This window comes from Nanorana parkeri, unplaced genomic scaffold, assembly GCF_000935625.1.
Source record: "Nanorana parkeri isolate BGI_ZX_2015 unplaced genomic scaffold, ASM93562v1 scaffold512, whole genome shotgun sequence".
Lineage (NCBI taxonomy): Eukaryota > Metazoa > Chordata > Amphibia > Anura > Dicroglossidae > Nanorana > Nanorana parkeri.
This window is the reverse complement of record NW_017306780.1, coordinates 478,297-502,601: the sequence shown is the minus strand read 5'-3', so window position 1 is coordinate 502,601 and position 24,305 is coordinate 478,297. Positions and strand designations below refer to the sequence as shown.

At 37.7% G+C, this 24,305-nt stretch overlaps 1 protein-coding gene across 1 annotated transcript in view; it reads left to right on the top strand.

Moving 5' to 3' along the window:
- Positions 1 to 24,305, top strand: part of COL13A1 (collagen type XIII alpha 1 chain) — a 232,837-nt gene that overhangs the window by 122,610 nt on the left and 85,922 nt on the right. Inside the window, exons 12-15 of the mRNA XM_018561268.1 lie at positions 7,003 to 7,029; positions 7,140 to 7,166; positions 10,445 to 10,471; positions 21,593 to 21,661. Coding sequence (XP_018416770.1) covers positions 7,003 to 7,029; positions 7,140 to 7,166; positions 10,445 to 10,471; positions 21,593 to 21,661 — 150 coding nt within the window. The remainder of the gene's footprint in view (positions 1 to 7,002; positions 7,030 to 7,139; positions 7,167 to 10,444; positions 10,472 to 21,592; positions 21,662 to 24,305) is intronic.

Genomic DNA, 24,305 nt, shown 5'->3' with positions numbered 1-24,305 from the left:
TCCTTTTATATTTGAAACAGGAGTCCCACTGCTGTGATGAAGTCAGGGTTCTGGTCTTGCAATAAATAATTACAGCTGTTGGACTTCTCTAGTTATTGCCCCTATAATGAACCAATCTATAACACATACAAATTATAAATACATGTTTGGCGTGCTGTAATTTCCTTGCAATCTGCTGCACTCAGAAACCTCTAGTAACAATTCAAGCTTCCCATATTCTACCAAGTGTGAGCGTTGGTTACCTAGGTTCAGGCAACAGCTGTGAATGAAATCATTCTGCTCCTAGACACCTCTGCAAGCCTGTCCATCCGGCTTCAAACAAAGCCATTAACACACAGTGGGCTCTGTATTAGAAAACGAACAGAATTTACAGGGTCTGCTGTGGTGTTTTATGAGGACAGCCTCCTTTAAAATCAGCCTTGTGTAGATTTCGGAAATCATTAATAGCCAGAGCAGAACCAAATTCCAGAAGTATAGACTAATTTTCAGTTTCACGCTGAAGAGAACATTTCTAACATGAAATTTGTTAAATGCATTAAAGGTTTTGTACTCAATCGCATGATGTTTGGGCAGTCAACCAGGGGCGCCACCTGCTGTCCACTGGGAGCGGAAAGAGCTGTCAGTTTTAGAAGATTTAAAGCAGAACTCCAAAATTATAAAAAAAAGCTCTTTAGTTATATATTATTTTAAGAATCACTTAATGTATTTTTGCATACTTCTAGTACATTTTCCCGAAATTTGTCTCTATAGTAACTTTCCATAACCTACTGTACAGAAGAAATCAGACTGAGTATAGGTGTATGAGCACTGTGAGAGTCATGCTTTGTGCCTTGCACAGCAATGCCATCCTAAAATATATCAAGATTTAGAGGGGGTAAGTGTTTAGATGACTTACATGGCTCTGGATCATCCTGTAAACCTTTTTCTGAATGATGTGGCTTCATATTTCTGATTCATTAAACATAAGTAAAAAAATAAGTATGTGCCCGTGTACCAAGTGTACCAAGCAGAATTCTTGTTTTTTCTTTAAAATTACCTGCTAATAAAAGGTTCACTCTGGTATGTTGCAATATAATCTAGGTGTTTATTATGTGGCCTCAATAGCAATGGGCGAACCTGCCCAGGTTTTATTTGCCAAAGGTTTGGCAAATGTTATTTGATCTTCAGCCAACCCAAACTTTATGGCAAATCTTATTAAAGTCTATAGGGGATCTTAAATGGTCTAATGGAAAACAATTGTCAAAAAGGGCAAAAGGAGTTGAGCATTGACACGTTTAACAAAACAAATACTATACAGTGGAGAGAGGGTTCTTTTAATGTGGCTTTGAGGGTGACATATAAAACACCAATCATTTCAATTACATGCTTGGTAAATGCCTTTAAGTTGTAAGTGGTGTTACAGACAGTATGATTTTCACACACAGCGTCAGCAACACCATATTCTGGCAGCACATATTTTGAATGTGTAATTGATTTTTAAAATGTTATCATTTAGCTTGGCTTAAATACAGCAGCAGCAGTTTAATCTGATTGACTGTTTTTCAAGTGATAATAGGCCTGAATTAATCGGTGGTAACAGCCACAACAGATCTAAAAGCTACCGCAAGGTTTCCTCTTTGTACAAATTGGCCAGTGGCACAACAATTTAATAGCAATGTTTGCAAGATTCCTTTTTTGCAGTACCACTCTGTACTGCCTTAAAAGTTTAATAAAATCTCAAAACAGAGTGCATGAAAAACTTTAAAACCACAACTTCACTTTCCGTGAACCACCTCTAATCCCCGTATCCGAAATATTACCTAAATAGTCAAAATATAGTCTCCAGTGTCAGGACAGTACAAGACAGGCTTTAAAATAAACAAAGTGTATTATCTGAGAAATAATAGCCACAAATATTGTACAGTGGCTGTACAGTATGTAGGCAGGTAGGTTAAGCAGGAGAGATGAGGCATTACGTAATATGCATCTGGAACTATTCTACAAGGAGCGGTGGCATGTGTTTTCTTGGTAAAGAGTTAGGCTTAAAGATTTAATAGGAGAGTGTCTTAAGAAAACCTTATTAGAAATTGTACAGCACATATGTACAGTACATTGTTATTCTACAAAACTAGTTATGGATGGATGGTTGTGAGTTTCAACACTGATTGACTTCTCATGATGTTTTGGGTGTACAATAGTTATGGAGATACATTTAAGGAAGATACACTATATTGCCAAAAGTATTGGGACGCCTGCCTTTACATGCACATGAACTTTAATGGCATCCCAGTCTCAGTCCGTAGGGTTCAAAATTGAGTTGGTCCACCCTTTGCAGCTATAACAGCTTCAACTCTTCTGGGAAGGCTGTCCACATGGTTTAGGAGTGTGTCTATGGGAATGTTTGACCATTCTTCTAGAAGTGCGTTTGTGAGGTCAGGTACTGATTTTGGACGAGAAGGCCTGGCTCGCAGTCTCCGCTCTAATTCATTCCAAAGGTGTTCTATCGGGTTGAGGTCAGGACTCTGTGCAGGCCAGTCAAGTTCTTCTACCCCAAACTCGCTCATCCATTTCTTTATTTATACCTTACTTTGTGCACTGGTGCGCAGTTATGTTGGAACAGGAAGGGGCCACCCCCAAACTGTTCCCACAAAGTTAGCAGCATGAAATTGTCCAAAATGTCTTGGAATGCTGATGCCTTAAGAGTTCCCTTCACTGGAACTAAGGGGTCAAACCCAACCCCTGAAAAAAAACCCCACACCATAATCCCCCCTCCACCAAACTTTACAGTTAGCACAATGCAGTCAGGCAAGTACCGTTCCCCTGGCAACCGCCAAACCCAGACACGTCCATCTGATTGCCAGACAGAAAACCGTGATTCGTCACTCCAGAGAACAGGTCTCCACTTCTCTAGAGTCCAGTGGCAGCGTGCTTTACACCACTGCATCCGACACCTTGCATTGCAATTGGTGATGTAAGGTTTGGATGCAGCTGCTCGTCCATGGAAACCCATTCCATGAAGCTCTCTACGCACTGTTGTGCTAATCTGAAGGCCACAGACAGTTGGCGACTTCTGTGCACTTGCGCTTCAGCATGCGTTGACCCCGCTCTGTCACTTTGTTATGATACCACTAACAGGTGACCGTGGTATATTTAGTAGCAAGGAAATTTCACGGATGGACTTATTGCACAGATGGCAACCTATCACGGTACCACGCTTGAATTCACTGAGCTCCTGAGAGCGACCCATTCTTTCACAAGAAGCAGTCTGCATGCCTAGGTGCTTGATTTTATACACCTGTGGCCATGGAGGTGGTTGGAACATTTGAATCCAATGATTTGGAGGGGTGTCCCAATACTTTTGGCAATATAGTTTATGTCCCATCAGTGTCCCTTAAGAGATGTAAATAAAGCTGGAGGGTTATACCTTTATTACTTTAAAGCTCAGTTATCAGTTTTGGGTGCATTGACTGTTTGAACCAGAACTGAAGGAAAATGTTGCTGGGAGAATGCAAATAATGTTTAAGTACTAATTTTTGTACATTATAGCAAACTCACCTTTGCGTTTGCCATGTCCTAGCGATGATAGATTTGTGTTCTCCCTCACCACATCTCAGGTGCTACCATCTTCATGTGAAATTCTTCTGATTCAATTTTAAGCCAACAGGGTTTGTTAGAGAAGAGGAACCTCCCATACCTCCACAATGGACTTGTATGATCTGCACACTAGACAACATTCTTCACCATCTGACATATACTGAGGGTGTACACTGCACTGTACATGCAACATAGCTCTGTAAATAAAAATTTTTTTTGTAAGAAATCGGCTGATTTCAGCCGATGTACGGCTGAAATTAGCCGTACCAGCCTGAAGTGAATAGCCGAACAGTGTTCGGCTCACTTCAGATCGGTCATTCACTCGGCTGCCCTCGGCAGCTTCCTGAATAGACCCCTAAGTCTTAAACAAATGCACAACATATCAGTCTTAAGCCATAATATTCTGTCTGAAAATAGTCAATTACTGGATGCTTGTCCTGGGAAAGCTGGTACAAGCTTTCTCCGTTCTCAAGGTAGTGTCTGCACCTGGAAGCTTTTCATTTATTGTTTTGCCAGCAGCATTTGCAATGTTGGTACAGTTACACGGAGATGTAATGCATGTACTGAGATCCCTAAGACTGATATCCAGCAGGAAATAGAAATTCTCAGACAGTGTCTTGGAACACGACCTGCCCTTTTTAAAGGTAAAACAAAACACTGTATGTGACTTCTCCCACTTCCTCAGCAAAATATATCAAATATGACAAAACAGAGATGTATTACATGTTATTGTCTGGTAGTTATATTTATTACACAGTCCTCATTGTCATTGCTGGGCTGACCCTTCAGGACAGGAGGTTATAATTCTGATAAAATTGCAAGACAAGGAAGTGATGATAAAGGTTCCACTAATATAAGCTACAGAAACAAAGCTTTGCTTTTTATAGTGCTTGTAGTTGTTACCTAGAGTTTGTCAATGTGCTCATGGTGAGGTACACGCAATCAAAAAAAAGAAAGAAAAGGCTTTTAAAGTACATTTCTAGCAAAGTTTGTTTTTGTAGCTTTTAACAGAGATGGAAAGGAGTAGGACCTCTTCACCTTCTTTTTTTTGTCCCTACTATGGAAATTTTTATTAATTTCCTGTCCCAGAGACACAGCAAAACGAGGGGAAATTCCAGCTTTGGCAGTTGTCATAAGAAAAGGTGTCCCCACTGGAAAATTTCCCCTTGCTCCTCCTATTCTGGTGATGACGGTAAAATGTAATTTTTTTACCCTCACTTACTGTCCAGATGATAGAGGCTACAAGGAAAAATGGAGCAATTAAATCTTATCAACAATAGGAATAACAACCGACTGAGAATCTAACTGTTCCTGACCTTATCCGAACCTGGGAAAAAAAAAAAAGATTACAATCGAATAATACATTAAGGGCCCAATAATACCAAAATCGGAATGAAATCACAAGTCAACGGAGGGTCTGTTGACTTGCAGTTTAAACTTTGACTTCCATTCTGTTCCATTGCATTTTTTTTGGCAGTCTATTTTAATTAACATATCCTGAGTGGGCTTTTTTTTTTTTTACTTACATTCTCTTGTGATTACATTCGTTTTTGTTCCGTTACATTACATTGTGCTGAACAAAAGTAGAGCATGCTCTACTTTTTTTCAATCGTACTGCAACTAAATGGAATGGATCGCATCGGTGTGAACTGGTCCCATTCACACACATTCATTTTTTGTTACCGTTGCGTCAGCATCCATTGAAAAACAGCAGTATATGGAACTGGTGTAAAGGGGGCCTAAAGGTTACCATTGCCATGCCATTTAGACAAACATTTTAGTTGGCTTAGCCACACAATTATTAGCCATGTTGTGCAAACAGTAAGGGGCTGATTTATAAAGCGCTCACCCAGTATATAGCTGGGTGTAAAAGATGTTTACAGCAAATTACTGCCACTATATGGAGCCGAAGAGCATCTACATCTCCTATGCTCCTCGGCTCCATCTATTTGATTTGCACTGTGAAAGTCATTCACCAAGCTATACTCTGGACAAACGATTTTGTAAATGCTTCCCGGCCAATCAGCTTGGAGCCGGCCAAAAAACATGGAGCCGGCTTACTGGCCAATCAAGAAGCCTTGCAGCGGGTATTGAGGAAACCAGGCAGCAAGTTGTTACCCTAATTACTTGTATTTCAAATATAATACATTTAGTGATGCCTGAATGATAGTACATCTGCATTAATGTGTATCCTTTATATCTGCCTGGAGTGATTCTTTAATGCATTAGACATTAGCACATATTTGATGTCAAAACAGGTGAAGGGCTTTGTTACACTCAAGGCAGCAGAATCAGGTTTTTCCATCCCCAACCATGTTCCTACACTTCAAATTGAGGTTATCCTTTAAGGAACAGGTCACTGTAGTAACCTCTTAGTAAGAATAAGAGTGAAACATGAATTTTACTTTCATGATTTGTTTTGGTTTTCTTTTAAGCCAGCATGAACTGTTTTTATTGTAGTATGGTCCACTCGCATATCCCTTGGTTTCTAGATTGGCATCTTGGAGACAGCCCAACATATGCAGTCTGGGACAGGAGGGAAAGGTTGTTATGTCTGCAGAGTAAAGGAAGGTTAAATCAACCAATTATCGATAATAAGTGCTCCCATATCCCTCTTTTAAATCAAATTGTGAAATGTATATTTTTATAGCTGCTGAACAGAAGCAGGTAATTTTTGAATGAGCTTGAAATAGAGTACTGTATAATTTGGACTGACTTACATTCGCATTAAATGATTTAGCTCTTTGAAATATTCCATATGTATGTAAAATTTGCTTTGTCATTTAAGATACTGATTAAATTATATGTAGGTATTTCTGGAAATGAAAACATAATGGTTTCAGTAAAAAGGGAAACTTTTTTTAAAAGATGTTTGCATTTGAACAATGTACCAATCTATTGAGGGTGATCTGTGACTTTGTCTAATAGTGACCCCTATTAGCACACTAAACATAATTACTTGACAGAATATACTGGCTTGTGGTTTCCAAATTAATGACTATCATTGCCTTTTTCCTGTGACCTCCGTCCATGCATGATTGATTTGTTTCAGAGTGTAAATATTTTCCATACTGATCAGCCAGGCATTTTGGCACATAATTAGCCCATTAAGAGTAAAAATAAATAAAAAGGAAGGCTTTCTCTTTTCTGGAATTGATAAAGACTTTAGTTTCTGGGTTCAGCTAATTTCTATGTTTAGTACAAGGGGCAAAATACCTTTGTAGACCTTATTTTAAAGGCACAATTAGCATAGTTTTGAAGAAAATCCATTGGTTCCAAGGAATTGTATGGATTGCATGTCATTGACTAATACAGAACATTTGGTGTTCTACAGTTGCCTTGATTATGATTACATAATGTGAATCATACAGTATGTATTACTAATAAAATCCGGCTAATACAAAGCAATCCTGTCTTTTTGTTTTTAAGGGTTCTCCTGGTCCAAAGGGAAATACAGTGAGTATATATCTTTTTGTGTTCTGCTAATGAAAGTATTGCTGTGTCTGTTTTAATGTAAATGGATGAATTACTGCAATTGTATGAATAATATATTTTTCTTGCATTAGGGAACAACAGGTGCCAAAGGAGAAAAGGTATGAAATGCTGGATTGTGTACTACTTTTATCCCTTGCTATATAAACAGTCTGAAATAGAATAGTAGGCATTTATTATATGATGGCGTTGATAAATATATTTAATTCATAAGCCATTCACATTTTTAGTGCCAAGTTAATGGGGTTGATTCACTAAAGGCAAATAGGCTGTTCGCTTAGCAAGGGAATTTTCCCTTTGCTTAGTGAATGAGGTGAAGCTCTGCTGACTTCCTTCATCCATGTGCAAGAAAAAATACTGCTTTTTTTAAATATTTTCCTTCGACGTGATTCCATATTCTTTGCAAAATTACTTTTTACCATAGTTATTAAGCTAAGTCCAAATTCTCTTGCAAAGTGAAAATTCCTTTGCAAAGTAAACACCCTACTTGCCTTTAGTAAATGAACCTAAATGGGTCCAAAAACTTTAGAATCAAGGAAATAAATGCAACCTCTGTCAAATGCGGGTTGCCTTACAAATGAAGGGTTAATATTTGTGAGTTGATTCCGTACTTCTAGACATTTTAAAAATACTTTACATTGTGTTTTAAATTTTATACTTTGTGGTACAATACCTTAGACAGTTTTTGATTTTACAGCTGTCATATATTCTTACTTATTAGGAATAAACTGAAATTAAATGATTAAAAAAATAATGGTGAAGGATATTTTTTGCAGATGCACTATGTTACTTACACAAATTTTTGGTTCCATACACACTAAAAGAAAGTTGCCCTGAGCACAGGTTTCTGACCAGTGCCATATGGTCTTTGATGCTTAGGGTTCAGAAGGTGTATGGAACCAACTTATGCTGAGATTAAGGCTTCCTTCTTTTTACTCAAGGTCCGGATGCATATTTGCAGGCTATACATCAAGTTTTCATATGTAACTGCCAGCAATAGATTATTACAATGTTGTTTAATATTTAAAATGCATCACTAAAATGGGTTTAAATTATCTCTTATTTGGAGAAGATTACAAAAGACATATTACTTGGCCTGTACTATAGGATCATATGAGTATCATGTGGATTATAGGCAATATAGATAATCAGTCATAGCCTCATATTCCCAAATATTAATTTTACTATTCTGTCACCATCATAATGTACATCATTATGGAGGGAGTAAGTGAGACATCCATAGCAAATACTGCAAATGTGTTTTGGTGTTTATGCCACTAGTTAGGTGTCACCAACAGCAGAATTGCCATTGAGACCTGGCCTGGAGCCTTAAGGTTTTTATCTGACTTCCTGCCTCTAAATAAAAATGAATTACCCAGCCAATGTCCCAGTCTCTGCGTGTTTACCACAGGAAAGAGCATTATGAGGGACAATACTTTAGTCTCATTCTATTTAGTACAATTATCAAATTAATAACGTGAGATAAACATTCTTGACTTTTTTCATACTAACATCTCCAAAAAAGGAGTAGGTACTAGGCGGCAGCTACTCTGTGTTTGTAAATAGGTGTAATTATGTGTAGTCTATGATACTATTTCTTTTAATCTGATCCTGTTTTATTGCAAGATAAAATGGGTGGATTGCAACTTGGCAAATGACAGAGGATAACCTCAGTGCCCTCTGAGCAAAGAGGTAAAAGTATACTAGGACACAATACAGACAATATCCTTCCTGGCTTAAATCAACATACTCAAAATCAGATTCCTTTGGGACCACAGGTTCCAAAAGCTGAGAAATAATATTATTTTTCAGTCTTCCTTTTCAGGAATGATCTTAACTGTTCTTAAAATGTTTTAGGTGAGCCTTAGGATTGCTGGGTGAGAGGTGTCTAGTAGTAGTGTACATGGTTTATAGTAAGGATGCACTGATACTGTTTTTTTGGTATCAAGTACTGATATTTTTTTTTTATCTCGCCACTACCGTATACCGATACTGTAAGTCCCATTATGGAAGCCAGACAGCGTGTAATGACTCACCTCCCGACTTTCCAATTAGCCCAGTGACGAGGAAGTATGAAACCGTCTTTCTGGCCTATCAGGATGCTGGGGGGGGGGGGGGTAATGACTCGTTGCCTGGCTCCCTGATTGGCCAGCTTCACTTCCTGACCAATCAGGAAGCCAGACAGCCAGTCATTACCAGAAGTTCCGGTATCAGTATCAGTATCGGTATCAGTATCAGGAAACACGGACAACAATTAAGGGCCCATAAAGACCTGTGATCACATTGGTCTCATGAGTTCCTCTATGAGATTCATGCGATGTGCTTCAGGCAGGAGGCACCGTACACAAAAATGACAGCTGCCACCACCCAAAACTGTTTGCAGCTTGTTCGCATGTATTCACACAGTTTGCATTAACCTATGAATGACTGCACCTGGACCCAAACAGCCTGCGTCCATGTGCACTTGTTCACAGGTAATCGCAACCTTGGGCAGTGGCAGCTGTCATTGTATTATACAGCACCTACCGCCCGCAGCATAACACACGTGTCTCACAGAAGAATGGGCATAAAACCAACGTAGGAATTAGCCTTTTCAGCACTCTATCCAAAATTAAAAACAAGGTCCTGGCCCCAGTTTCAAATTAGGCTATAACGTAGGCTGTGAGTCACCAGATTATCTCTGCATTTACATAGGCAGCTAATAATAAATCAGACATGAAATTCCAATCTGTCTAATCAAATTTTCCTTCAGCTTTGTCCTAAGATATTTTTTTTTCAGATTCAGACACTATTAATATCTGCTCATACACATAACAATGTTTATAGAAGTTATGTGCACCTTTACTATATTTTCTACACAACATGGCTCCATACTCTGCACATCAACTACAATTGACCTTCTAACTCCATTAAGTATTTGTCTAGTGTATACTAATTAGATTGCTTTCTATGAGAATGTATTCTATTTCCTTCTGCTATTGTCACATATTTTGTCTCATACAACTTATGCTCCTATGTGTACATTTTCATTCTATAAAGCACTGTGCCCAATGGTGGTGCTATAGGCATAAAGAAATCCGGTTGCTTAGCTTTTGCAAGTTCAATGGCAATTCAAACAGTTCCTTTTTCACATTATATTGTAACCCATAGACATTGTGTACAAATTGTGGATATAGGGATCCTGTATTAGTTATAAAAAATTAGTTACTATAAAAAAAATTATTGTTTAAAATACCTTACAGAGATTGTAATCTATAGACATCGCATACAATCTGGATATAGGGACCCTTTCTTAGTTATAAAAAAATAGTTATTATAACAAATATTATTGTTTAAAAAACCTTACAGAGATTTCTCCCCCTCTCTTTCTCTATTTCAGGGTCTCTGTGCGGATTACTCTCACAGGGTAAACATTGCTTGTTATTTACCTATATACTGTTCTCTAAGCATTGCAGTCACTGCACGCTTCAACAGCACTTAATTGAAGTGTTTATTTTCTTATAACTGTAGATTACATTATGTTAGAGTCAATCCACAGGGGTGAAAAACAGACTTAACATGACTAATTATTATGAGTTTGGATGTGTTATAATGAGAGAAGATTTAGGGTGAAGTTATGCACTAATATATGTGATTAGTCTTTGCATTTGTATGAAGCCATGTGGGCAATCATTACTGGGAGTAGAAAGCAGTTGCTTTCTAGTGTTGTCATTTTTACGGAATATAAATGAAAGAGTGCAGTGTTTTGTGGTGGTGTAGCGACATGAGGAAATTATTTGAACCGTAAAGAATGAGCCAAATCTAAAGGTTTTGAAAGTCAGCCAACATGTATAGGGGCTGATTTAATAGAAGAGTAGAGAAAGATCACTTAGCAAAATGAATAAAAAGAAGCTTCGTTCACCATATACAATGTATATAATGTATTCGTTATCATTCTCCTGTATTTTGTTCAAAGTGAGCATACTTTGGCTTTGCTAAATGACCATTCTCTACTTTTTTAATAAATCAACCCCACGGGCTTATAAACTAAGTGCAATAATCTATAGCAACCAATAAGGATTCATCATCACTGATCTAACTTTGGTAAACTGAAATCTGGTTGGTTGTTATTGATCCTTGCACTGGCTTACTGAATGACTTTCTTTGGAATGTAGATGTTGGAGCCAAAGAACCTAACAATATCCTTCTCTGGTGTGTATATGACATCTTTGGGGTTCACTAATACTGTATCCTGCAAGATTGTTGCACAGAAAAGAAGGTTTCACTCAAGATGTTCAGCATATGGTCATGCAGTTTGTTTTTCTTAGTTCCGCTTTTTTCATTCCAAAAACATGATTCAATATTCTGGGTTTTGTTTTACTTAGCAGATAATTCTAGAAGACAGCAATCTGGAAAGTGACTAATTTAAAATGTTAATAGGCTATGTTGCGGAACAAAAACACATCATACATACAATGATCTGGCCACAAATAGCCTTAGAAGTAAAAAAAGATTCTATGAAATGTCGGGCTCTAACAGTACGGCCATAGTAATGTCATGTGTGTGAACACATCATGGTTGAAGTTATAAGAGGCTGTTACTGTGTAAATATACAGTGTTGTAACGACCATCTTTCTGGCCAGCTTCCAAATTACATGCCAATCATTTCATTAAGAATTGATGACATGCTTTATGGGGTGGAACAGGAAGAAAAGCATTATCAGTTGAAAGGAACAAGCACACATAAGCCTTTCCAGAGTTTTGGTATAAAGATTTGGCCGTTAGCCTTAAACTACAAATGTGCTGAAGGATTATTGAACGGGCTACGGAGCTGGGCACACACCATCCAATCTGACAATCCTGTTGTTTGTTTATAATCTATTTGTATGAAATATCTATGCACATCACATTCCGATAGTGAATATGAATAGATATTGTAAGTTTACTGCACACAGATAAGGATTCTGATTATAAAATCCCCTGGACTGCTACACTGATTATGCATAAAATTTTACTATGTGCTTAGGTCTACTGAAGAAAACAAAAGTTGCTGATTTATACAGCCTTATCCAGTTTTTAGAAGTCTTTTGGGCCTCATAGATGTAATTTCTGCACAGGACAAGTTTTAACTTAGTACAATGTGCAATTTAGAATTAACCCTGTAAGGGCTGGCAGTTGTCAGCTATATGAAAATCAGACAGATATGGTTATACATATAATCTATACACATAGATATAGTTAGAGATCGATATAGTTAGACAGATAAAGACAGCTATGCAACATCAATGTTTAGTGGTATAGGCATAATACCAGCGAATATGAAAACCTGAAATTTAGAGCTCATTCATACCATGGCTGTAGACCTGCAATCATCTGCATAGGTCAACGCCGGCTCAAGGAAAGGGGAAGTCGAAAATAATTGTTTCCTATGTGGCCAATTCACATTAAGCATGTGCGGTGGTGTGCACTGCATACAAATGCAACTATGCATCGCACCGACCCTCATCACACAACATACACCAACACGCACACGTTTCAGTATGCGGGCTGGTGTAAACGGGCCCTATTGCTTTTGTGACCAGAGCACGTTGATGCCTAAATGCCCAGTGCAATTGCAGACAACATGTGTAGGTTAATCTAACAATAACTGTTACTGATATGCATACCTAAATAATATATGCTTTTATTTGTTAGAATGTTTTAATTATAAAAAGATCTCTTGCAAAAATGTAAAAAAAAATGTTTTTACATTTTTTATGTTTTAACAAATGTATTAGTATTAGTAATATTATTAGTATTACTATTAAAAGTGCAATTGATTCTGACAGTTACACTATTAATACATGACAGTATATATCTGCAGGCAGATGGCTTTTATTTTTGTCAATAAAGCCTCTAGCCTGCATGTGTTTACTATGTCAGAGTGGACATTGTGGTCTCACTGAGGTATCAGAAACCACTCTGATTGGTTCTCAGACGTGAGTGGGTTAGAGGCTGTAAGAGTGAGCAGTTTAGTAAAGCACAACCCATGTTGTTTATTATCTGCTAATTTATACTGATGTTTTCAGTTTACTATAGATTGGATCTCACAGATCAGTCTAATTGACACATACTTATAATATTGGCTTTTTTATGTTTTGCATATAAAAGTTTTTTTTACATATTTTATGTAAGGAAGCGTATTTGAATGTTGCAGTTACTGAAGGATGTGCCATTCATTAGTCAGTCTTCTCCCTCAAGGTACATACTACTTTAAAAACATCAATACTTCCACTTTGATCCTATCTTGTAACAAATCTCTGAGGAGAGACCACAATAGCATTTCCTGAAATGATGATGCTACTTTCTCACAGGGGAAAAATGGTGATGTTCTATAAGGTGTGTGTTGAGAAGATGAGCTGGAGGTAACACAGTGCTTCATGGGTGAATACAGACACAGATACATAAGGTTTAAAAGAAAAACTATTTTGGAGGAAAATATAATGCTTGCTCACCTTTAGGTATGTGCATTTAATTTTAATTAGAAAATAAACAGGTAAATTAACATATACATCTTAGTGATTTGCCCTCAACGTTTTTTGTAGGCCCAAAGAAACTTCCAAATTCAGTGTAAATTAAAAGTTTAACTTTCTTTATTCAGGGAACTTCCGTGCTCTTAAAAATGTAATTAAGTATTATACAAAGTCACCTTTAATAGTAAAATATTATGATTGTAATTTTCATGGCATTTGTTTATCCAACACATGCAGTCACGTGTACCTGATACTTAAAAAAAAAACTTAGTCCCTCATTAATCAAACGTTCTTTAAAACAACCTAGCATATTTACCATTGCAAGGTGTAATATAATTTGCTGATGTAGAACAGTATTGACTAGTGATGGTCAACTTGGTAAATTTAGAGGGCCTCAAGATGTGCAAAATGGTGCACAATAAATGCACAATCCACTGCAGTCAAAAGAGTTGCTAGAATGTGAACATTAATGTGGAGAGGGAATTTTTTTTCATTTCTATATGGGGGATCTAAATCAGGCTAGGGAAGACTTGATCGAGCTTCCCATCCAGCTCTGCTTCAACAGATCACTTCCAACTGTGACCTATTGCTAGCTGAATCAGCTCTTCTTTAGCTGCCATAATGATAGGAAGTACTGTGATGTCACATGACTTTCTCTGTGAATACAGTGGTTGTAGCACTAAACACTGCTGGGAACTGCTGACACCAGGTGACAAATCACAACACATTGTTACACATAACTGTGCATTCTGGCCCGCTGCTTTGGGGGAAAGGGTCAGGTCCAGTTGTTGATACACTGGGATGTGTTGGCAGCCCAATGAATGAACTTGTTTAACGCATTGTGACGTGAGTTAACTTCCATGCAGTAACACAATACATTGCACTACAAAGATATGAAGGTCTTTAATGCACAGATCAATTTTGCATTTACAACCAGTAGTTTAAATCACAATTGTCCAGAAACTCATATTTGTTTTAACCTCATGTTCAAACAATCATGTTCTCCAGCACTTCTTTTACCGCAGTGGGGCAGGACTGACGGCCTCTGCTAGGCACTTTGATTACCTCCTGCCCATGTTTGCAGCAGGTTCACTCCACCTACAACTGGGAGCATGGAGATTAATTGCCAGCGTCTGCTGTTTCTTACATGTGGACCCTGCTGCTGCTGCAATGTGGCTGGCACTCCGGAAGCCTGTGTGCAGGTAATCATTGGCAAGCTTGCACAGTACTGACTGGTGCTGGGGGCAGAGGCTTTTCATCATCTAGTACCAGACACTCAGTATGCCACACACAGGAGCACGATGTTAGGCACACTGGCTGGATTATACTTAGGCTGGCCATACATTGGCCAATTATTCAAAAAAATGAATACAAATTCAGTGAAACTTTTAGGCTCAAACAATGATCTCAACACATCCTGTCAGTTTGTAAAATGGAAGATAATGATCAAAATTACATTTTAACTTGTTAGAAAATCATTCTCTCCAGGAAATGCTATTGATGCACATTATTCATTAAAGAACAAGACAATTGCAGTCTGAATAGTAGCAGATATCTTTCAAAGTACAGAGACAAAAACAAAAAACATCTGCCCTAAAATGTTAAAAAGATTGCACAACAAGACACCATCATCTTTAACAGCCTGTGTAAGACATTGTCAAAAATCCCCTTCATTACTAGTTGTTAATGCAAGTAGAAATAGTATTTGGAAGACCATGTGGTGGTGGTGGTGATGATAAGGGCAGTTCCTACATAAAGACTAGTTCATTTTATTTATTCCCTTAGTGACATGAGGCATTGTGCAGTGATAAACTGTCGGTACTTATGTTGCAGCACCAGCACAATAATAGAAGGGTCAGCTGTGTTTACTTAGCAAAAACGGCATCACTGGATTGTTATGCTGAAAAGGAAAGACCAAAGAAATCCTTGTTTAAGCAGTGTTCTGGGTTTTATTACAGAGCTGGGCTGCTGCCTGCAGCTGAACCCTCAAGGTGAAAAAAAAGAGGTATAAACATAAAATAGGATTAGAGAACAAGAGAAAGAACAGATCTACCCAAAGCCATCTGTCTGCATATTAGAAATATATAAACACAAGGCAGAAATGAAACGCTATAGAAATACATTGCATCAAATTCAATAAAATCTCATATCACAGCGTTCCTAAATATTTTACAATAAATCAAAGCAGAAGAGCAGTGTCCTGTAATTTGTTTAGACTGCCTGTCATGGGCACTATTGTTTTTATCACTTGAATCAGTTGAACATACAGAATGTGTGATATATAAACCGTTTTGGTGGTATTTTATACGTAAAGTCAGTAAACATTCCAGGGTTTCCTACCTTAAAATATTGCTAGCTTTTGGCTGCCATTAAATGTGAGGTCATCAAATTAATATTCATTAAATAAAATGTAATTATAGCTTGCAATGATTAACTATTTCATGTAAAAAATTATTTCAACCCTATAGATGTATGTTGATGAAATCTTTTTTTTAATTCAATATATACATTTATAACAACATTTCAAATAACATATAAACATATACATTTAAATACATAAAAATAGTTTCCTTAAACATATACATTAATTCAATTACATAATACATATTATTTTTCCTTCCTCTTTTTCCCAAACACTCCATCCATAAGAGATCACCTTAGTCTTACACTTCTAATAGACTATATTTAAATTCATATATTCCCACATGCTTTTATCCTTTGTTCAAGTCCATTTCTCTCAGATCCATTTCATTTCATGTAGTATTTATCCTCTGCTCCTTTAAAAGAAGCACAGGGAGGGTGCCTAGGGGGGAGAGAGAAGAAGAAGAGAAACAAAAATGTATGTATATATACCCTTACTTCCATTCCCCCCTCATTATTATTCCTTTTATTTCCCACTGTGTGTATTGTGTCTATCTCCTTATTTCATGTGTTCCAGTTATCTCCACCCCCCTCTTCCACACCCATTCCCCTTTATCACTAATCACTTCCTCATCTAGTTGATCAAATGTTTTGATGGGAACATTATTGTCAAATAAAATAACGAAGAGTTAAAGCAACTCATAAATGCCAATATGTATGCATTCATAATTTTATAGCTAGTGACACCTGTCTGTTTGAGATGGTATTTTGGGACCCAAGTGCAATATTTGGGTCCCTAAGGGCTCAATCAGTTCTAAGCACAGATGTGCCTTAATTGCCCCCAACAAAACATTACTCACAAGAGACCTTCACCTGAAAGGCTTCATTATTTATTATTGTATTCTAATGGGTTAAATCACCATTGGATTCTTACATCTTAGGGACTCAATGGGAAATGTGCATCTCTGTCCCTGCCAACACGTGCCATAGAGTTGCACACACACCTTTCTGCAGTTTCAGCAGAGGTCTTTTCACACAGTCACAGGCCCTGTTTTTTTGTGAATGGCCTGGAGGAGAGGTGAGTGAAGATACAACCATAGCCCTAACATCTGTAAGACCCGCACACTTACCACATGTAGGTGTAAAATAAAGCCAGCTGAAGTTTTTTTTTTTTTCTTTAAGAATTTTATTTGGTACACTGTTTTAATAAAACCCTGCTCTGGGTGTTATTATAAACTGGTGATGGTCAAAATGTAATTTTAAAATGTATTTATTATTTTATGAATACTGTAATTGTATCTACCATTACAGTATTAAATGGAGCCTACAAAGGCATCTTCAGGCTGAAGGCTCTATTTTTGTTAAGGACCCTCCAGCCTGCATGTGATCACTATGCAATAGTGTCAGAGCACAATGAAAACCAGACAAGCGAAAGGTGCTAGTTAAAATATTTAGTAAGAAGAGTGTCCACAGGAGCAAGCAGAATCATAAACAGGAACAAGCCAGAGTCTGGAGCCGGAGTGGGTAGTCGTCCAAGCCAGATCAGGAACACAGATATCAGCGTCGTCAGGAACAGGAGCCAGGAAATAAGCGTTGTCAGGAACAAGCCAAAAGCAGGAGCCATAGGAGCACGCCAGCCAGGATCGGGTCATACACAAAATCAGGATACACAGAGCAGCAGGAATGCACTAGCAGGAAGACCACGCAAGGACAAGGTCAGACTGGACTGAGTGGTTTATATATAGTGAGTGGGTGACATCATCACTCAGAGACAGGAAACGCCCATCTGACTCTCTCAGATGATGATCTCCTGTCTGGCCATAAGAGGGAGCCTGGGAGTAGTGAGCAACATTCCAGAGTCTGCTTAGGCAAAGAATGAAACAGGTGAGTAAAATGGCAGCCAAGCCAGAATGCTGCAAACCAGTAAAGTCAGGGTGGAACCCTGACAAATAGTAGTCATGTGACATATTAAGTACATGATTGGGAATCAATCCTATTGGTTCCTAATCATTAGTGGAGACTAGAGCTGTATGTGACAGCCCAGTCTGCCCAGACAAGCTCACTCATTATTACCTATGTGCTGTCAAAGAGGAATCATAGACTAACATTCCTTCAGGATGGGGCATTGGGCAAGAGAATGCTATTCTACAGACTGCAGGTAGGAAAAGGTAAAACACAAATGCTTAGAATGAAACTTTACTGTTATCTCTATGAAGTAAAATACATGAGTTAACATCACTTAGCATGAGACATATATAAGATGCTAGGTCTACTTTAAGTGTATTTTGTGGAGTGGGTTGGCATACGTAGCCCAATGTAAGTACTGGATGAAAGAAAGTCTGCATTTGCACTGGACATTTAGGGAGCTAAAGTGCACTTGAAGAGGTTGGTAATGTTGGAGGCACGTTTTCCACAATTTTCCAATCTATACAGAATAACATTTTTTTTCTTTAGTACAGGTATGTTTTATAATCCAAGAGATTGCATACTTCATAAAAGAAAACTATACTAGGCTATGTGTTTCAGAAAGCAGTATTTTGTATAATTAGTTTGGTTTATTTTTTATTCCTTTCAATAAATGTGTTTGTTCATTTTTCTAACAAAGAACAGTCAGTATCAAGACCAAACTGTTAACATACTGAATGTGCTAAAGGCAATTAGTATCAATGTAAAATCAATTAGTCTACCAGACAGATGTTTGTCAGCTTATTGAATTGTGTTGTGTGTGTTTGTTTAAAAAAAATCTATAAGATGCACAAGGATCCACTTGACACAAGTTGAGGTGGAAAATATAGTGTGACTAAACTAAGTTGGCATTTGCAATTGAAGAAAGTTACAATATGTGTTTAGGGTCTAGATGTTAAAACCTCCTGATGTTATATGTCCCTGTGTTTCTGCTGTCCAATAGGAATATTTAAGTACAACTTTTGCAGCTCTGCGCTCCAATCAGATTCTTACTTTAAAGGTTTGTGGGTGTCTGTTGCTAAGCAACGTCTGCAGCAAAGTCAGGACTAGAGCCAATATATTGCATTTTTTCAGCTTCAAATTCGAAACTAACTACAGTATATGTATAAATTCATATATAGTCCTAATATAGTCCTAATGGCACTTGATAGAATTCATCTTCTGTAGTTTAGAAGGCCTGTGAATTATCAGAGGAGTTGCATAACAAGAAGCATATTTGGAAACAAAATGCAATATGAGGCTGCCAGACATTGTATGACAGACGGATTTAAGCTCTACTTCCATTCCAATCACATGGCAGAAAAATCATTTCTCCATTTCCTTTTTACTTGGAAACATAAGGTACATCTCTTAAAAATGAGGTGGAACACACAAGTCTTCAACTCTAATGTCAATCTTTAAACAGAAAGAGGAAACAACATTGATATTACGACCCTTATCAACCAATCAGATTCTAAGCTCTGTTTGCTGCAATTTGTAGCATCACAATTTTTTAGCTCTACTTCTTTTTATGTATCTGTTAAGTTGTGTTATAAACCATTTTAGAGTGTCAGCTAAAAAAAATAGAGCTAGATAATGTCAAGCAGTGGAAATTAGTTGGTCCTAGTCAGTCTAGAATTTAAGGGTCTATACATCCAAAAGTGATATTTCAGTTATAGTTACAATGGTGCCATATATTTCTTGGAAATCTGAACTCAAAGCAAGCCTGTGCTTTTCCCATGCCGGGTTTGCTTTACTACCCCTCTCCTTAACAGCACACATTTACCTCTCCTTTGCACTCCCCACTAACATGTAACAGTGCTGAGCCAATTTCTAAGCTCTAGTGCTGTCACCTGAGAGAAAGGAAGTGAGACGCATGCCAAAAGTACCAAGTATTTTTTTATTTTCAGCAGCTGAACAAAGGAGTGAAAGAAAGGTGATTATGAGCTGCTGGGGAGGGAACCTTTCAGCATCAAATTAACCATTTGTTGGGTTAACGGCCCAGTCACACCTTTGCGTGCGTTAATCAATGTATGTTTTGTTTTTTTTTCATTATTATTGGTATTTATTTAGTGCTGACAATTTACGCAGCGCTTTACATAGTGCACAACTGTTTCCAAGTGCCACCCGCACTCCATATGGTCTTACAACTTAAAAGTATTGGTGGTGATCGCATGGATGGCGCCGTGCAAAAATTTGTCAGCGGTCACTGTGTCGCTCTGATGAAGTATCCCGAAACATTAGCCTCTGTTAAGATTACAATTTTTTTCTTTTTTACATTACATCAGGGATTGCAGCATTGCACTGGTTGCTTGTAGAGCTCTCCTTTGCTGAAAGGGTTCAATAATGGGCAATTTTGTTGTTTCTTACAACAACATTTTCCTTAATAACCTTTTAAACATTGAAAATGTTTATTTATAAAGTGACACTATACTCACGAGTTAAATCTGTAAATCGCTTAAAAATGCTCCAAGCTCACTCCCATGATGGACTACAATCTCAGTACAAATTAGTATACTAAACATGAGATTGTAGTCCATCTTGGGAGCGACCAGGGGTGACAAAAGTAGCCACCATGGGGTCAGGGCTTTTCCCCATAGTTCTCCTAAGGGTCACGGGAGAACACAAACTAGCGTTCTCCCGTGACCCAAAGCTCAGTAAAGCACAAGCTACAGCTCGCGCTATACTGAGACGCCACAGCCGGAACGGATCCCGACAATACTGTCTGGATCCACCCGGCTGCGTGAGTGACAGCTGACTCTGCCTATTTAGAGGCAGAGCCAGCTGTGCCTTCCCCCGTCCGTTCCGACAGTCAGCACTGGAGGATCGGACAGCGGAGGGGGGAATCCCTGCAGGGAGCCGTGAGTGACAGTCTGTGCAGCTCCCTGCAGGGATAGATCGAGAAGTGAGCGAGCGACAGTATGTGTTCGCTCACTTCCCAAACTACTGAGCCGACCTGTGACAGTATCATTGTCACAGGTCGCCTCAAATTATGAGGCTGAGTGAAAATCACTTGCCTCTTAATTCTCCTTTAAATGTCACTTTAAATAACTGAATGGAACATTTATTGAAAATACATGGGTTATAACACAACTTAATATCAGAAGTATGTTCAAGGCAAACATTTAAACATCAGCTTTCAACAATTACCTTAGAGTGTTAAAAGCTCAAATCTAGTTGCTTGCTAAGGGCTATGACATACCAAATCCATTTACACCAAGATTTAAAATAATGTTTAAACCAATATACTTGAGTAGATACAGAATTCTATAAATTGTTTAGCCTCAAAAGTGCAATTCTTTAATTTACTGATAATCCGTCACTGAAAGAAGAAATAGACTTGGAAGCTTAGTGGCTGCTATGGGCAACACAGAGAGTTTTCTATTTTAATGTGCAAGTTGTATTAAGGGGTTACCTTTTACACCACTAAGTTGGCCAACAAACTGTAAATAAAAGATGAATAGTCCATATGTTCTACCTAGTTTTCTGTGTTTCATCTCAAAGCAAACCACATTGGTGTTAAAGGGCAGTACCTGGATGTTCTCCTGTGGATCATATTTCAGAATCCTCCTCTTTATGCTATTTCACGGTAAAACTTTCTATTACCCTTTTTCTGTTCTTTCTTCTCTTATCTTGTCCGATCTTCTGGCATGCCACACTTTGCTGGCCTACCTTGCACTGTATCATCACACCATTGCACTGGGACTTTCCTGACCTGTGTCACTCTTCAGCTGTTGCCTGCTATGATTAATACAGTGCGGGCGGTTCAGCCAGCAGTCGTAAGAAAGCGCATCTTCCAGGTACACTATGTTTGCTTGGCTTTCTGGCTCATTTACTGTCTTGCACTCTAAAGAGTTTCTTATTGCCTTAAGCAGTTTGCATTTTGTTTTTGTTTTTTTGCATTTGGTGCCTATGTTGTTTAATGAATTTTGATAAAACAATGATCCTTAACAAGCTGCATGATGATAAAGTGCAATTACTATAACTCATACTCTAATAATTTGCTTTTAACGGTCAAAAGCCCAAGCAATTTACCTACCCATTAACAAAGTCTACTAGAAAAGATGTAGTAATACACAAATATGTAAATAATAATATTAGTGTTAAAGGTTTACATAATAAAAGTGAGACATTAGGGATAGTTCAGTTTCGCTCATTCTGGTTATTTATAAAACATCCCATTTTATACCCAGTTCCCTATCAGATATTAATTAAAAGGCAAAATGTTCTAGTGTTACCAAAATTAGGCATTTATAGATAACATTGTAAAATATACACAGACATACAGTATATCTCTGTGTGCTGCTCATAGCAGCCAGTCAGATTTCAACTGTCATTTGTTGAAAATGAAAGCTAATATCTAGTTTCTTTGTTTAATTGTTATGAGCAATCAAAGCCTTTTTTCTTATTTTTCATATTTTTTCACAGCAGGCCATAGACGGTCGATATAAATATGAATGGATAAAGATGTACAGCATGCAGGGATAGTGTGCAAAATGCATTAACTTATAGCAGCCAATCACTCCTCAATTTCCTTTTGGAGGATCAGTAAACGATTAATTTCTCTGGTCTCTATTGGTTGCTGTACTATGTATATTGATTTTGGATTTTGCATTGCGCAGAGGAGGTGCCACAGGTGTCAATAAAGCTGCTGACAAAATATAATAAAAATAATTGTTTTCTAGACCTACTTTTCCTAATGTATCCCTTCTATGGGTTGTATAACATTCCAAAAGTGATGTCACTGAATGACTGACAATATCCAGGGATTAGCACAGTCACAAGATGATGCATAACTCCTTTGTTGCTGATAAGACCATGTGTTTTGATGGTGAGGCCTGTAACCCAACAGCCCTCCAGATTACCTTGTCACCTAGGAAATGTATTGGTGTAACCTCAGCTGAAAATATTCCACACAGTATGCAGGTATTGGGTTTCTGAAAAAAACACAACATTACTGAAACGCATTCATACTCTTCTGCAGCTCTACAGAACACAGAACATAGTATATAAGCAGCAATAGTGTATACAAAACAAAGCATAGGACTTACTGTATGATTTATGAAGTGAGCAGAACAAAATGAGAGGGATGGTGGGATTCCCCATGTTTCATTTATTTTGATACATTTTTGTGTATAGCAATTCAATTAATTTTAATGAGATTACAGTAATAAACATTGTGTTGCCACAAAGCTATACGGTCATTATGGCAGCACAGTAAAATCATGGCCTCTGGGGTCATATTATTGAAACTGAGCCCTTGATAATAATGTGACTGTTGTTTTTTTTAAATCTAAGAGTCTCAGTTTAGCTGTATGTTTTATAACAGTTAAGAAAAAAAGGAATAGCAAAGGTTAACTCCCCACACCTAAGGTATTTGGTAATGCAACTCCTTATAAGTAGTGACAAAGTAGATATAACCAATTTGAAAATTGTATAAACTTTAATTGGTAATTTTAACTTTGGAAAGAATTATGGTTTTCTAAATAGAGCCCGGTGTACTGTAGAATGCAGTGTATTACCACTGATTTGCTTTACAAGACATGTACAGTTCCCACAGACTGGCATATATGTTGGCCAGTAGAAAGTAAAGGTCACTATGGTAGAGATGGAGGGAAGTGAGGTGTGTGACTCCTAGGGCACAAACACCACCCTTTCATATTTTTCTCCCAGTGTCCACAGAATCTCTCTTGTCAACTGGCAAGCTGACCTGTAACAGCAAAGATTTATTTTAATACAAGATAGTGGCTAAACACTAAATTTTTCAGTACAGGGTTTTTTATTTCAGTATCATAGTTTTACCTAATGACTAACCTAATGAGAAAACCATGATAAGAAATATGAAAGAGAAGTCGATATAAATTATGTTTTTTTCTAAGAAAAAATTAATTCCACTTACAGCCCTAAGCTATTTTCCTAATAACAATAGTAGTTATGTATTGAAGAGCATATTACTGTCCAACCAGCAGCCCTCATAATCCTGGCTCTAAAGGCAGCACATCATTCAAGCGCATTGAGTGTCAGGGCAGAATATTTATAGAAGGAATGTCATCCTTCTAAGAAACTATCATTATAGCAGCATGGAAAAGTAGGGGGGGCTTCTGTCATTATAAAGGAACCGCAAATCAAAAAGTAGGGCAAAGAGGATTATGCAATTATAAGAGATTTAATGGGAGATGTAACAGTCAACTTTAAGAATTCCTTAGATCACTTTCAGAGGGCGCTTGTACTTTAGCTAACACCACTGTCTGAAATAGCTGTGACCTTTCCCTATATTTATAGAGAAGAACATGTAAAAAATAAGTTAGATTTAGTATTGATATGATAGAACAATCTTATGTACAGTACTGAATTTCTTATGCAGCTTCATTGGAACCTCCTTGATTTCACTTTATTATAATGAAGTTGGCCAGCTAGTTTTTGATTGGCAGGCACCTATGTACC